The sequence below is a fragment of the Ctenopharyngodon idella genome, chromosome 6, assembly GCF_019924925.1.
Source record: "Ctenopharyngodon idella isolate HZGC_01 chromosome 6, HZGC01, whole genome shotgun sequence".
In the NCBI taxonomy this organism is placed as follows: Eukaryota; Metazoa; Chordata; class Actinopteri; order Cypriniformes; family Xenocyprididae; genus Ctenopharyngodon; species Ctenopharyngodon idella.
The window spans coordinates 25,237,869-25,250,807 of NC_067225.1; the positions used below are offsets into that span (position 1 = coordinate 25,237,869).

Consider the following 12,939-nt stretch of genomic DNA (forward strand, 5'->3'; position numbering starts at 1 on the left):
TCCCTAAATTTAACATATTAGAATGATTTCTGAAGGATCATGTGACACTGAAGACTGGAGTAATGACTGAAAATCACAGGAATAAATTCCATTTTAAAATACATTAAACATTTATTATTGCACAATATTACTATTTTTACTGTATTTTTGAATAAATGCAGCCTTGGTGATCGCTTTTCAAAAACATTAAAAAAATATTACCATAAACTGTTATACGGTAGTGTTTATGCGGAGTTTCTACGGAGCCCCGCACATGACATGCAAGAAAAAAATTAAAACTGTCTTTCCTTTTTTTTTAGGGATGGTTTAGCCCAGGTCAGGTGTTTGTTCTGGATGAGTACTGTGCTCGGAATGGGGTGAGAGGATGCCATAGACATCTGTGTTATCTTGGCGACCTACTGGAGAGGGCGGATGCTGGGCACATGATTGACCCGACGCTGTTGCACTATAGCTTCGCGTTTTGTGCCTCCCATGTTCACGGCAACAGGTACAAGCTTGCATAAAGATATACTGCGTTACTGGGATTTTAGATGCTGGGAGAGATACAATCATGGAAGCAGGGTGAACGAGAGTGCAGAACTAAGGGCTCTTTGCAAGTCATCAGCATATTTTTGTACTTTTGCTTTAGCATTTATTATATTTTCCCCTGTGAATGTTCTTTATAATTTTGCCAAATTTTGTTTGATTTGTTGTGTCTTTTGTTCTCAATCATTTTTCATTTCTTTTCCACTTTCCAAACCTCAGCAGTATTCTTTCAGTCACTACACTTTCCATCCTCCTTTTTTTGTTATTTTAATTTCCAAATCTCATTGTGTTGCTCATTCATTACATGTTCCTGATAGTCAGAGGGGGTCTGAGTTACAGGGGGCTGGCTCAAAGTCAGGAGGGAAAAAGGAGTCTAAAAAAAAGAGGAAATGTAAAACACAGCTGGCCCTTGAAAGCATAAGGTAAGAGGGCTTATCAAGGATATATTCATATCAACAGCATCATATTTTACATTGTGCAATAGCAGCAAATGTATCTCACACAGAGTGAAATTGTTTAAACAGCTTAGGATATCTTAAATGTATACTGCAGTGCACCCCAAAATATTTTTTGAATCTCATCCTTATAAGTCTTAGTGGAACATGAGGCATTAAAGGGTTAGTTCGCCCAAAAATGAAAATTCTGTCATTAATTGCTCACCCTCATGTCGTTCCACACCCGTAAGACCTTCGTTCATCTTCAGAACACAAATTAAGATATTTTTGATAAAATTCGATGGCTCAGTGAGGCCTGCTTTGCCAGCAAGATAATTAACACTTTCATATGCCCAGAAAGCAACTAAAGACATATTTAAAACAGTTCATGTGAGTACAGTGGTTCAACCTTAATGTTATGAAGCGATAAGAATACTTTTTGTGCGCCAAAAAAACAAAATAACAACTTTATTCAACAATATCTAGTGATGGGCGATTTCAAAACACTACTTCATGAAGCTTCATAGAAATCGCCCATCACTAGATGTTGTTGAATAAAGTCGTTATTTTTTTTTTTTGGTGCACAAAAAGTATTCTTATCGCTTCATAACATTAAGGTTGAACCACCGTAGTCATCATTTTTTGGGTGAACTATTCCTTTAAAGTCATCATGATATTGCATAATGTGACATTTCTCTTCACAATAAGACCAAGATCCTGCATTAAGTAAATATTTAGGATCAATTTTGATTTCATTGAATTCATGCCTTAAAAAACTGTATGTACTTATACAGAATGTATAGTTTAGGTTTCTCTTCCCACTGACTTGTTGAAAGTATATTTATTATTGTGCTGCAGCTGGGTGTGTATTAAATATATTTTAATGCAATATGGTGCCCAAGTGGAGTTTTGTGACATCAATAGCTGTAAATTTAAAAAAAAAAAAATGGATTGGAAACAATGTCCCCCAAGAGTATCACAACAGGGTCCCATCTGCTGGGTACAAATACATTTAGAGCCAGTGTATTAGATTTAAGAAAGCCAGACATTGCTTCTGGTTAGATGTTCTTTCTGGGCTCAGTGTGCCAGGCCTGTATTTTATTGTTACAAGTGTGATATACTGCATACTGAAATGTTAATGTGCTTTGATTAGCTTTCACAGAAAATATACAGGGCTTTATAAAGCAATTATGTAGTATCATAATTAGTTGTAATAATAAATCAGTTCAAGACTTTCTTTTGATTTGTATTACTTTAGTCTTGGCTCAAAATTGATCTTTCTTCCTAATCAATTTGCAAATAATGGCATGTTTTGCTTGTAAAATAGGCCTGATGGTCTTGGAACAGTAACGGTGGAAGAAAAAGAACGCTTTGAGGAAATCAAAGAACGATTACGTGTCCTTCTGGAGAATCAGATCACGAACTTTAGGTGAGTATGTAGACGTAAGGCCTTTATTGAACATTTCACGACCTGTACTATAGCAGGAAGACTGCGTACATCAGTGGTTCTCTTGGTTTGTTTCAAGAACATCGAGTGCAATCCAACATCTCATTCAAATTTTAGTAGACAAAAATGTCCTTTAAAATCATACATTAAAAATTATATCACCATGGACTGGATAGGCCCAACAATATGCAAATTATTAGGCCGAGTAGGGAAATTGACAATTTTGTAAACACAAAAACAACAGCAGAGGTGATTTATTCGCTTAATGCATAGAACAAATGCTGGGCCAAATATTGTATTAGGCTGAATATGAGAAGTGCATTAAGAGCATAAACGTATCAATGTGATTTCAGCAACAGAGCTCAAATTATAGCCTGTGCAAATCAAACAAGACACTTGCATGTGGTTTCATTTTTCTCAGTGCGTTTTTTACCTTGTACAGATTTGTTTGTGGTTTTCAGCATTTGACGTCAGCCACAAAAGATATGGGAAGCATATTCTTTAAAGAGTTGCACTGTATTATTCACATTTAGCATTGTGTTTTTTTCCCTTGCTTCCATAACCCATTTTTGGTTCTCGGCCCACCAGTTAAGAACCGCTGATGTACACCGTTCTGTTTTTTCTCAACATTGCATCCAAAAATATAAGTGTATAGGATTTTCTACAGACACAATGCAATTTTTGTTGTTGTAGGTATTGCTTTCCGTTTGGTCGCCCTGAGGGAGCATTGAAAGCCACTCTGTCTTTGCTGGAGAGGGTAATGACAACATTGCTTATATTGATTCAGAGTAGCAGCAGTAGAAGGAAAAGAGAAGCAATTGATGGTATTTTGTTCAGTACCGCCTGCCTCTGTTTACTTGTTCTGCCATGCATCATTATTTCAAATTAAAAAAAAAAAGTTTTAAAAAGTATGACTCATTCATACCAGGACAACAACATTTATGTCACTCACAAGATAAAAAAATTTGGATTTGTGTTTTTTCACAGGTGCTTATGAAGGACATCGTGACCCCAGTGCCGCAGGAGGAAGTCAAGGCTGTCATTCGTAAATGCTTAGAGCAAGCAGCTCAAATTAACTACCAGCGCATCACTGACTACGCCAGAGTAGAAGGTGACTAGCATTACCCTCTTCTTTCACAGCGTTATGATTTTAAAGCACTTAACCATATGATTTGAACCAGCAGGGAACTTTTGTACTTTTTTCAACTTTTTTTACTCCGTTTCCATTCATTTTAATCAATTTAAAGCATAAACTGTGGTCCATATTTGAATAATGTGCTTTGAGTAAATCATCTGGTCTTCTACTTTCAGTTTGTGAAAGGAAAAGAAATTTAGGTTTGGGTAATTAAGCTTTTGTTTAAATTATAGATGTATTTTGATGGTTTGCAGTTAAGCACATACATGGGATTTTTTAATTTTTACAATTTCCCCCCCAAAAAATTACATAATGAAATGCCTGCTATTTTATTTTGTTTTATTTTATTTTACACCACAGCACATTCTTGAATTACGCAGCATCTGTCTTGTTTGAAATAATATACTTGTTTATTCTAAGGTCAATTACTGCTTTTGTTTCTTTCTCTGTTTTCAAGAAAAGTTTAAATGTCTTCTTGTCCATTCTCCTTTTGTGGACTTGTGTGTAAAAATGCATTCAAATCCACACAAAGAAGAGCTTCTGACCATTTCCTATGTGTTGCAATAACATAGAAGATTGGATATTGGACATTTTTCAGATGCTCTCCACACATTCTCTTTTCTATTATTATGGCTCATATCAGGATGATAAACGACATCAGGGTAGAGAAATGGTTACAGAGGAGGAAAAGGAACAAGGAAAATGAGTCAGTGAACAGAAAGGAATGCAGGAATGAGGACGAATCTTGCGGTGAAATAAATTAAGTATGAGGGAAGGAGCGCTTGAAGGGTGGAAGAGCCCATTAGAGGAAAACAGGTTGAGGGAAAGAGCGATGAGATGAGGAGGGAAGCGTCCATGAAACAATGCCAGGCTGGGCAACAAGCGTGAAAGAGGATTAAAAAGAAGCAAAAGATGGGCAATAAGGATGGGTTTATGCTTGTACAGGAGTAGAAGGCATTGTGGGCTGGTTTTGAGGAGGATGTTTGTGTTTAGATGTTTGAAGATATTTTTAAATCATCTCTCTGAATGAATGCTCAAATCATTGGTTCTGTCGCTTATTTCGAACAAGGTGACAAACCAATGATACAAATGGCACAAATGGCTGACAATCTTTTAGAACACAGTATCTGTTTACAAGTGTGCCTCTCTAATGGGCCATGACTGCTTGTTCCCTGATGAAATTAAGTGACACAATTTCCTTAAAAGAATAGCTCACCCAAATATGATTCTGTCATCAATTACTCCCCCTCATGTCATTTGAAATGCACATGGTTTTCTTTTCTTTAATGGAACACATATGAGATATTTCGCTCACTGTCTGCTGCCCTTTTCCATACAACAAAAGTGGCTGGCGTCTCTGAAAAGGTTTTGAAAAGCACAAAAACACAATAAAAGTAGCATAAAATCAGTCAGAATTTGAAATCCATGGAAGAAAGAAAAATATGTGTTTCAAGTGACAGAGTTTTGATTTTGGGTGAACAATACACTACTGTTCAAATGTTTGGGGTCGGTAAGATTTTTAAATGCTTTTGAAGGAAGTCTCTTATGGTCATTAATGGTGCATTTGTTTTAAAGGGATAGTTTACTCAAAAATGAGTTGGGGGGGGGGGGGGGCTTGATTACAAACATTCTTCCAAATATTGTCCTTTGTGTACAGCATAACAAAGAAATTTATATAGGTTTGGAACAACTCGAGGAGGAGGAGTAAACAGTGACAGAATTTTCATTTTTGAGTGTCTTCAGTGTCACATGTTCCTTCAAAAATCATTCTAATATGCTGATTTGTTAAAAACACTTGTGATGTTTCAAAAGAACAGCATTTATTTGAAATAGAATTTTTTGTAATGATACAAAAGTCTTTACTGTCACACTTGATCTATTTAAAGCGTCCTTGCTAAATAAAAGTATTAATTTCTTCCCAAAAAAAATAAACCTTTCTTACCCCAAACGTCTGAACAGTTGTGCACCTTTAAAAGTTTTCCACTTCCACTTTATACTTCATTTTTAGTATCTCTTAATGAGAATTTAAAGGTGATTGTGGTTTAAGGGTTTTAACCATTAAATCATGTTGTATTATCTAATCCTTTCCAAAAACTGATTTTATTTGTCTTTATGAGAACTTCCCTTAACACAAGACATCCCTTCACCATATCCAACCCTTGACCCCCTTTCCTCTGACCCCAAACTCTTGCATGCCGCAATCCTCTTTTTCTTCAGGAAAAAAGAGGGAAATGTATGATCATCCTGTCTACTCCTTGGCAACACAAGTGATGGATTTAACCATCCGTGAGTAACAACTCCTCACCCCTCATTATTTACCTCTTTCATCAACTCAACCCTCCATTTCGCATCCTTCTCTGAAGTTTTCTGTTTTGCCATTTTCATACAGATGACAGACACTGAGTAGAGAACGATACGTAATGTTCCGATTCCAATTTCTTTGGCAGCGATGTTCCATCTGTTTGTAATACGACATGACTGATGCATTCGTTCTGCTTCCTCTTGTTCATTTTTGGTTGAAGCTCCTGTTTGTGACTTGAATGCATTTTTACTTTGCTCGCTATTTTACTTTGTCTGAGTGTATATCGTTACTGTGGTGTGGTAGGTGGTTTCACTGGGGGGTTCCAGACACATCAACAGGTGACTGAGCTACCGGGAGAGCAGGAGTTAGTACACGTGTACGAGCTATAACTTATGTGTTCCAACATCACAAGTTTGTCTTGTTCGTGATTACTACAGCTGTGTTCAATTTGTCACGCAACCGAACAATGGCTATTGTCTCTTTGTTCAGTATGTTGTTCAGTTGCTACTTTGCTATGAGTTTTTGTTCTTGTCGTTCCAGGTAAATTTCTACATGTGTGTTTATTTGCCATTGTTTTTTTTTTATTATTCTATATCCAATACATATTAATTCATTGGAGAGCGACCAAGAGTGAAATTACCAGGGATTCTGCAGTGACTTTGGGCTAAAACATGCCACCTTGAGGAATAATTCTTTTTCCCTCCAGTTCTCCCTTCTCTCTCTCCCTTGTTTCTCCCTCTCTTTATGTTGCTCTGACTCTCTTTTCTCTTTCTCTCTCTCTCTCTCAAGTTGAGAAAACTCTAAAGGATCAGAAGGATCCAGGTGAAGCTATGTTTGACGTCATCCCCTGTCCCCTTCAACACATCCTGGCATATGCACATGACACGATTACAGAGATGACTTTTTTAGTCTGAAAGTCCTGTATACACCATGACACAAGGTCCTCCCTTGTGCACTTCTTTTTTTGTGAAGATAGTATTCTTCTATAAATATATGCACAAAATTTGGGTGAAAACTTATTTTGTGTTACATTGTGACTTTAGAAATTGAAGCTGAGCCTTTTAGCACCGCACAGTCTGCCTAATGGTGTTACATTATGCAGACTTACAAGAAGTAATACTATCTTTCACAAATATTTAGTGGCAGTTTTTTCAATGTGTTAAAATGTGAGTAGAGAATGATTTGCAAATGTTTCTCACTAAAGCACTGGGAATAAGATAACTGAAGTATATCTGAATCTTGACATCAATGGATTTTCTAAATAAGTGGTTCTCAACTGGTTTTGCTTCAGGATTTAGATGTTTAATTGGACACCAAGTGGTAAATCTAAAGTATCAAACAGTTTTTCATGTGAAAGTAAAACAAAAAATAGAATTTTATTAATATTACTCCAAAATATATGATCTTCAAACTTAAAAAATAAGTTTTTATTTGACTTTTTAGTTTTGAGGTTAAAATTATGCGAAATACTTGGTCTAATTTGGCTAGATTCGATCCAATAACAAATTAAGTTTCTTCTAAAGTGTCGTAGAGTTTGATTGGACGCAATACATTTGGCATCAACAACAAAATGGAAAGCCAGTTTGTTGCATTTAGCTGTGTTTTTTCCTATCAGAACCACAACCCACCAGTTGAGGACCACTTTTCTAAATCACCATCCATTTAAGAGATATTTCGCATCTTTAATTCCCAGTCCTGGTTTTAGAAATTTGACATTTTGGACACATTGAAATTAGATAAAGTATGAAATTTGGATAATGATAATCATAGATTATCATTAGATCCATTGTCATTACTTTATCATGTTGTGTTGATGACATCATGGCCTTAGGAAGAGTTAGAATGAGCTTCTATCAGATATTAATGGTTCAGAGTGTAGTAAATTTCAGTATAGTTCCCCACAACCCCATTAATAACCCACAAATTTAACAGACTGATAAATCAATGGCATAAAAGTGAACATTTCACACTCTAGACACCAAGATTAAAGAGTCAGACAAAATGATAAATAAGTAATGTCCTTCAAGACTGAAGTAGCATTTCAGTCAATAAATTAAAGATTTTTTTTTCTCCTTCAGTGGAGACCTCAGCATTGCTGAGTTGGTCGGTATTTTACTTTATTTCTTTAGCTTTTTTTTCTTCTTTTGGTTTTCTGTCTTATTCATTTCATCTTGTTCAGACAAAAGTTGATTATATGTTAAAATCAGAAACACTATTGTGTGTCCTGATGTCCTCATTTCATCAAAGTCTTGCATATGTCTGACAATCCGATCTGCTCTTTCTCTCATATGTTGGCCTTAAATGAAATGTCCTACTAATTAATAGTAATATACCGAGATAGATAAAAATACAGTATTAGTATTAAATGTATATGCAGTGGGGTATAAAAGTCTGTGTCCACATTAAATATCTAGAATTCAAACCTGGAATTAAAGTTTTAGGGTTTAGGAAATGTTATGATGTGAAATAAACATGGCAAAAATTATTTCTTCTGTTCCAGTTTTGTAGAAATTTAAGGGTCAGATGTTTTTGCTATGTTGATATCATTTGTAATGATGAAATGTATATTAAATCAGAAAAATGCAAAAAAGAACCGCTTGTGGTCTCAAGACTTTTGAACCCCAATTTAGTTGAAAGCTTTTTTTTTTTTGCCTCAAAGATTACAAATAACTGATTTAGAGGAGCATTCTAGTGTCTCTGACATCAGTTAGGCATCTTTTCTTGAAGTGTTATGAGTGTCATCAACAGTGTTGTCATTTCTGCATGCTCAGTTAGGTATTTATGACCTTAGCTTCTTCAGACTGCATTGTAGTGCTCATGACATCACAGAGTCATAGAATAAATATATTAATCAACCACTGTAATATTAATTGTCCCTCTTCTCCCCACCATTCTGCTCCAGAGAATGTAGCTAACCTAGCTACGCCTGCTAAAAAACTGGAGCATGTCATCCGCCTGGCGGAGTTAGTCATTGAGGTTCTACATCAGAACCAGGACCACCACGCAGAGGTGAGTCTGGACTCACTTTCTCTTTCCCTTACATTCACTCTCTTTTTTCTTTATCTGGAATAAAATAGGGTTGATTTAAAAGGACCAGTGGCTCCTCTGTTTCAAAAAAGGCAGCTGTGCAGTTTGCACAGTGCAATTTGTATTAGTGTAAATTAGTGAAACAGCAAGAGTTCACTCTCCCGTGAGATCCAGGTCTCTAAACCACTTTCCCTGGATCTATACTCTAAAGAAAGCCTCAGAATACAGATTGTTTCTGTGTTCTGAATGTTAGATAGATTCCTTTGGAATGCCTATGAAAAAAATCTAAGGAAAACTGAAGATGCATTATAAACAGTGAGCCAAGTACGTGTTTCAGCCGTAATGATAATAATTGACCTGTTTCAACAGTTACTACTCTAAGAACAAATGCATAATTGGCATTATCCGAGATGCAATTTAAAGTATTAGTAAATCCATGGTCTTCCTGAGATTTATAGATTTACTCTATCTTTCTGAATATGCTTAACAGGCTGCGGTCACAAGTACAGGAGACCAATCGGTACAGTATCATGTTTCTTTTTTTCTTAAGTTGTCATCACATAGTGTACCTTTTCCCTCAAGCATGTCGATTCACGCAGTTAAGGGCTTTTCTGTTATGTCTGGGTGGATGGGGCAAGGCGATGCTTAAAGAACATGATGGAATTGACATAAAGTGTTTAGCTTTGGTCTCTTTTTTGGATTTCTGGGAAATGAAATATCTCCCCCCACACACACTGATCAAAATGCACAAATGAGCAAAATATTTGAGTTTAAGCACTTTATCTTAAAGACATTATGATAGAACCATCTGTAAATCATACTGTTAACATTTGTGAAACTACAATGCTAGAACTTCATTGCTGCCCAACTGGTGGCATCATACTATATAACTATATGAAGCTCATTTCAACCTTAAAGTAAAAATATCTCCCAATTGTGACTTTAAATCTCACCATTGCGACTTTGTTTCTCATTATTGTGACTTTATAATTCACAACGTGACTTTAAATCTCGCAAATGTGACTTTTTTTTATCCAAAAGTTTTGGAAAAAAATTGTTTATAATCAACACTTTGCACATACATCACTCTCTACATGTTCATGTTTTTCCTCACCATTCACTCCATGGTGTTGTTGCAGGGAAAAGAGGTATGTGGTTAAAATGAATGCAATGAAAAAAGCCCCTTACTGGCTTGTGCATGAGCTATGAAGGATTCCCTTCCCCTGTAATGTCCCATTCCTCACAACGTGAGGGAATGTATTGCCGCGTCCGACGTGGGTTTGTCTCAATTCCTCAGCATTGTGCCTGTCAAGTCTCCCTTCAAACTTCTTGAAAGGCTTGCGTCCCCCACTGGCGAGGTCAATGCTCAATGATTCCTTTGCTTCCAGGGGGGAATGTTTACCCACCTGCCACACTAGTTGTGCCACCCTAACCTTTCCCAATTAGACGTGTTCCCTTCTGCTAGTGTACTTGAACTAGAGGTCTTCTCAGGTCCTAAGATCTGTACCCGACCCAAATCAATTCTTTTCTGAACCCGATGTGCATAAATTCATTTTTTAAAAAGGAAAACCTGACCGAAACAGACCTGATGAAATCGAGAAAAATCAGAGTTCGACGCGACCTGATGACAATTTCCTGTCAAACCCAACTTAGAACCGAATGTAATAGGCAGCAACGTCTACACATGCCCGCAGCTCTGCATGCCAGTGGCAAGTACTTACTTTTTCAACCTGGTTTGACACAGGTAAAAATCAGAGACAACAAATAAGAAACACCACGACAGGTGTAGATTTAAAAATATTACCATCTTCCAACTTTATGTAGATGAAATTCATTCTCCGATCTGTTTATGTTAGTTACATTGTTAAGCCATGTTGCCAGATAATGTAGACTATACTTATATCCAAAATGTGGGAGAATATGTTTTCTGTGTATGAAAATATACAGTTATGGTTTAATTTTTGTTAATTTGATTTACTTTATCAACTGCATTTAGATAGTTTTGTGTAATTGATATCTGGCAACAGTACAAAGTTTTCCACTTGGGTGAGGAATGAAAATTTGTTAAACGAATGAAACAAATAATGGAAAGTTGGCAATTTTTTAAACAAATTAGGTTCTTCTCTGGTCCATACTGAAAAAGCACATTTATTGAAAATTACTCAAGACCAGAGACTACTACTATCAGACGTTACCCGTGTCCAAGGCACTCTCCAAAGTTTTAGACCCAAACCTGCTCAGGTCTTGGGTCGGACGTTGAGTTTTCTGATTGAAGTGGATCCGTGAAGACCTCTAATTTGGACTTAACAACCCCACGAAATGACCAAACCAATGTCATAACATAGCCCTCTTCCCAGGACCACTCTTGCTGATTTTAATTTACAGTAAAGTTTTTTTTTTTTTTTTTTAGGTTCAATCAGTATGTTAATGTTAACACCTACCCAGCGCTCCCAGATTAGCAAGAAGGGCCTTGGGGAAGGATTCATGAGTTGCTTGGATTTGGTGTCTCTTATCGCTCTTTTCCCCACTTTTTTAATCGTCTGTCTGGTTAAGCTCAGCCATATGCATTGCCCTGCTATACTAGCAAATGCTATATTAAATGCTAATGTTATGACCCAAGTAGCTTTTTCAAGAGTTAATTATGAAGCATGCAGGTAAGTGCTATGGTAAGTCTGGTGTTAGAGCTTGCTATCCCTTTGTAGCAGAGCGGATTTGGGGGAAATGTTTCGGGGCTCTTTGAAGCTGTGGGTTTAGAGGGGTAAAAAAGGACGTAGCATGCAACCAAAGGGAAGGATTAAGCCTCTTAAAAAGGCTGATCAGATCCCTGAATGGGTTTATCACTGGTCGGTTGTTTTAATTAGAAGAAAAGCGTTTTATGCCAAGACTGCAAGTAAGCCTGATTGATCCAAGAAACTCCTGCTCAATACCTCACTACAGGCCCAAAATTTATGGTCACTTTAAGAGATTAAAGAAGAAATATTCGTCAAACCATATTACTTTGCCAAGTAAAGAAGCCTGCTGCTTGCTTGCAGTCTTTGGCGTATCAGGGACGGCAATGTTGCATGATCGCAAGACACATCCCCATCCCGACGGTAGGGATGCAGTGATGTGAACGGTTGAACTACATCTTCCATTTGGAGGGCAAAAGCATGCAGGGATTTCTACCTCACTTGCATGAGAACTGCACCTCCTCTGGCATCTTGACTCCACTGGGAATTGACCTGATATAGGAAAACTTGAATGACCTCTGGTCACAAATATACGAACATTTGCAACACAAGATTTATGGTGTATTGCCATTATTTAGATTTGAATGACAGGCCCTCTTATTAAAGGAGTTTCTCTTATTTTGATTAACATGTTTAATTCAGAGGGCCTCAGAATTCTTGAGATATGCAGCTTTTTATGGAATATTCATACATTTCTTCTTATGGTGAAATGTTTTTCACGATGTTTAGACTTCGTTTTAAAGATATATAGTAGAATTTTCTGTGTTGCAAATTTACAAATGGTTTAATGTAAGTCCAGTTTCAAAGTCCATAATGCTAAACTTTTTACCTCAACCCTTTACCCTTGTAAACTGGTTACTTGAATGCCTTATCTATTTAATTAACATTATGACCTCGAACACTAAAGCAAAATATGAAGCTCTTATGGCTCAAATGAAGGGCCATTAAAAATGATTTACAAAGTGAATGTGTGAAATTTCATATGGCGGACTCTTAACCAGTTTACAGTCTTTTTCTTGCCTGAGCTTATCTTATACACTTATGATTTCTAATTCTCTGCTTCTTTTTCCATTTTTTCTTCCTTTCCTGAACTATCAAGGCCTTTGCATGGTGGTCAGACCTGATGGTGGAACACGCTGAGAACTTCCTGTCGCTCTACGGTGTCGATATGGATGCTGCTCTTGAGATCCAGTCTCCTGAGAGCTGGGACAGTTTCCCACTCTTTCAACTTCTAAATGATTTCCTCCGTGCCGACTGTAAGCACTTCTGCCATCACTTGTGGTGCTTTTCCGCTGCATGGTGCGGCTCGCTTAAATAGTACCACCGAGGTTGAGGTTCCA

The 12,939-nt window shown here is 36.9% G+C and overlaps 1 protein-coding gene across 16 annotated transcripts in view; it reads left to right on the forward strand.

The window, feature by feature from the left end:
• Positions 1 to 12,939, forward strand: part of cadpsb (Ca2+-dependent activator protein for secretion b) — an 85,579-nt gene that overhangs the window by 59,911 nt on the left and 12,729 nt on the right. For 2 of the 16 annotated variants that reach the window (XM_051896502.1, XM_051896492.1), the window contains exons 13-22: positions 300 to 487; positions 843 to 947; positions 2,287 to 2,388; positions 3,100 to 3,163; positions 3,394 to 3,517; positions 5,759 to 5,827; positions 6,633 to 6,665; positions 8,746 to 8,852; positions 9,361 to 9,390; positions 12,699 to 12,855. In XM_051896502.1, the coding sequence (XP_051752462.1) occupies positions 300 to 487; positions 843 to 947; positions 2,287 to 2,388; positions 3,100 to 3,163; positions 3,394 to 3,517; positions 5,759 to 5,827; positions 6,633 to 6,665; positions 8,746 to 8,852; positions 9,361 to 9,390; positions 12,699 to 12,855 (979 nt within the window). The remainder of the gene's footprint in view (positions 1 to 299; positions 488 to 842; positions 948 to 2,286; positions 2,389 to 3,099; positions 3,164 to 3,393; positions 3,518 to 5,758; positions 5,828 to 6,632; positions 6,666 to 8,745; positions 8,853 to 9,360; positions 9,391 to 12,698; positions 12,856 to 12,939) is intronic. The other 14 variants (XM_051896504.1, XM_051896493.1, XM_051896507.1 and 11 more) reach the window with 11 other exon arrangements.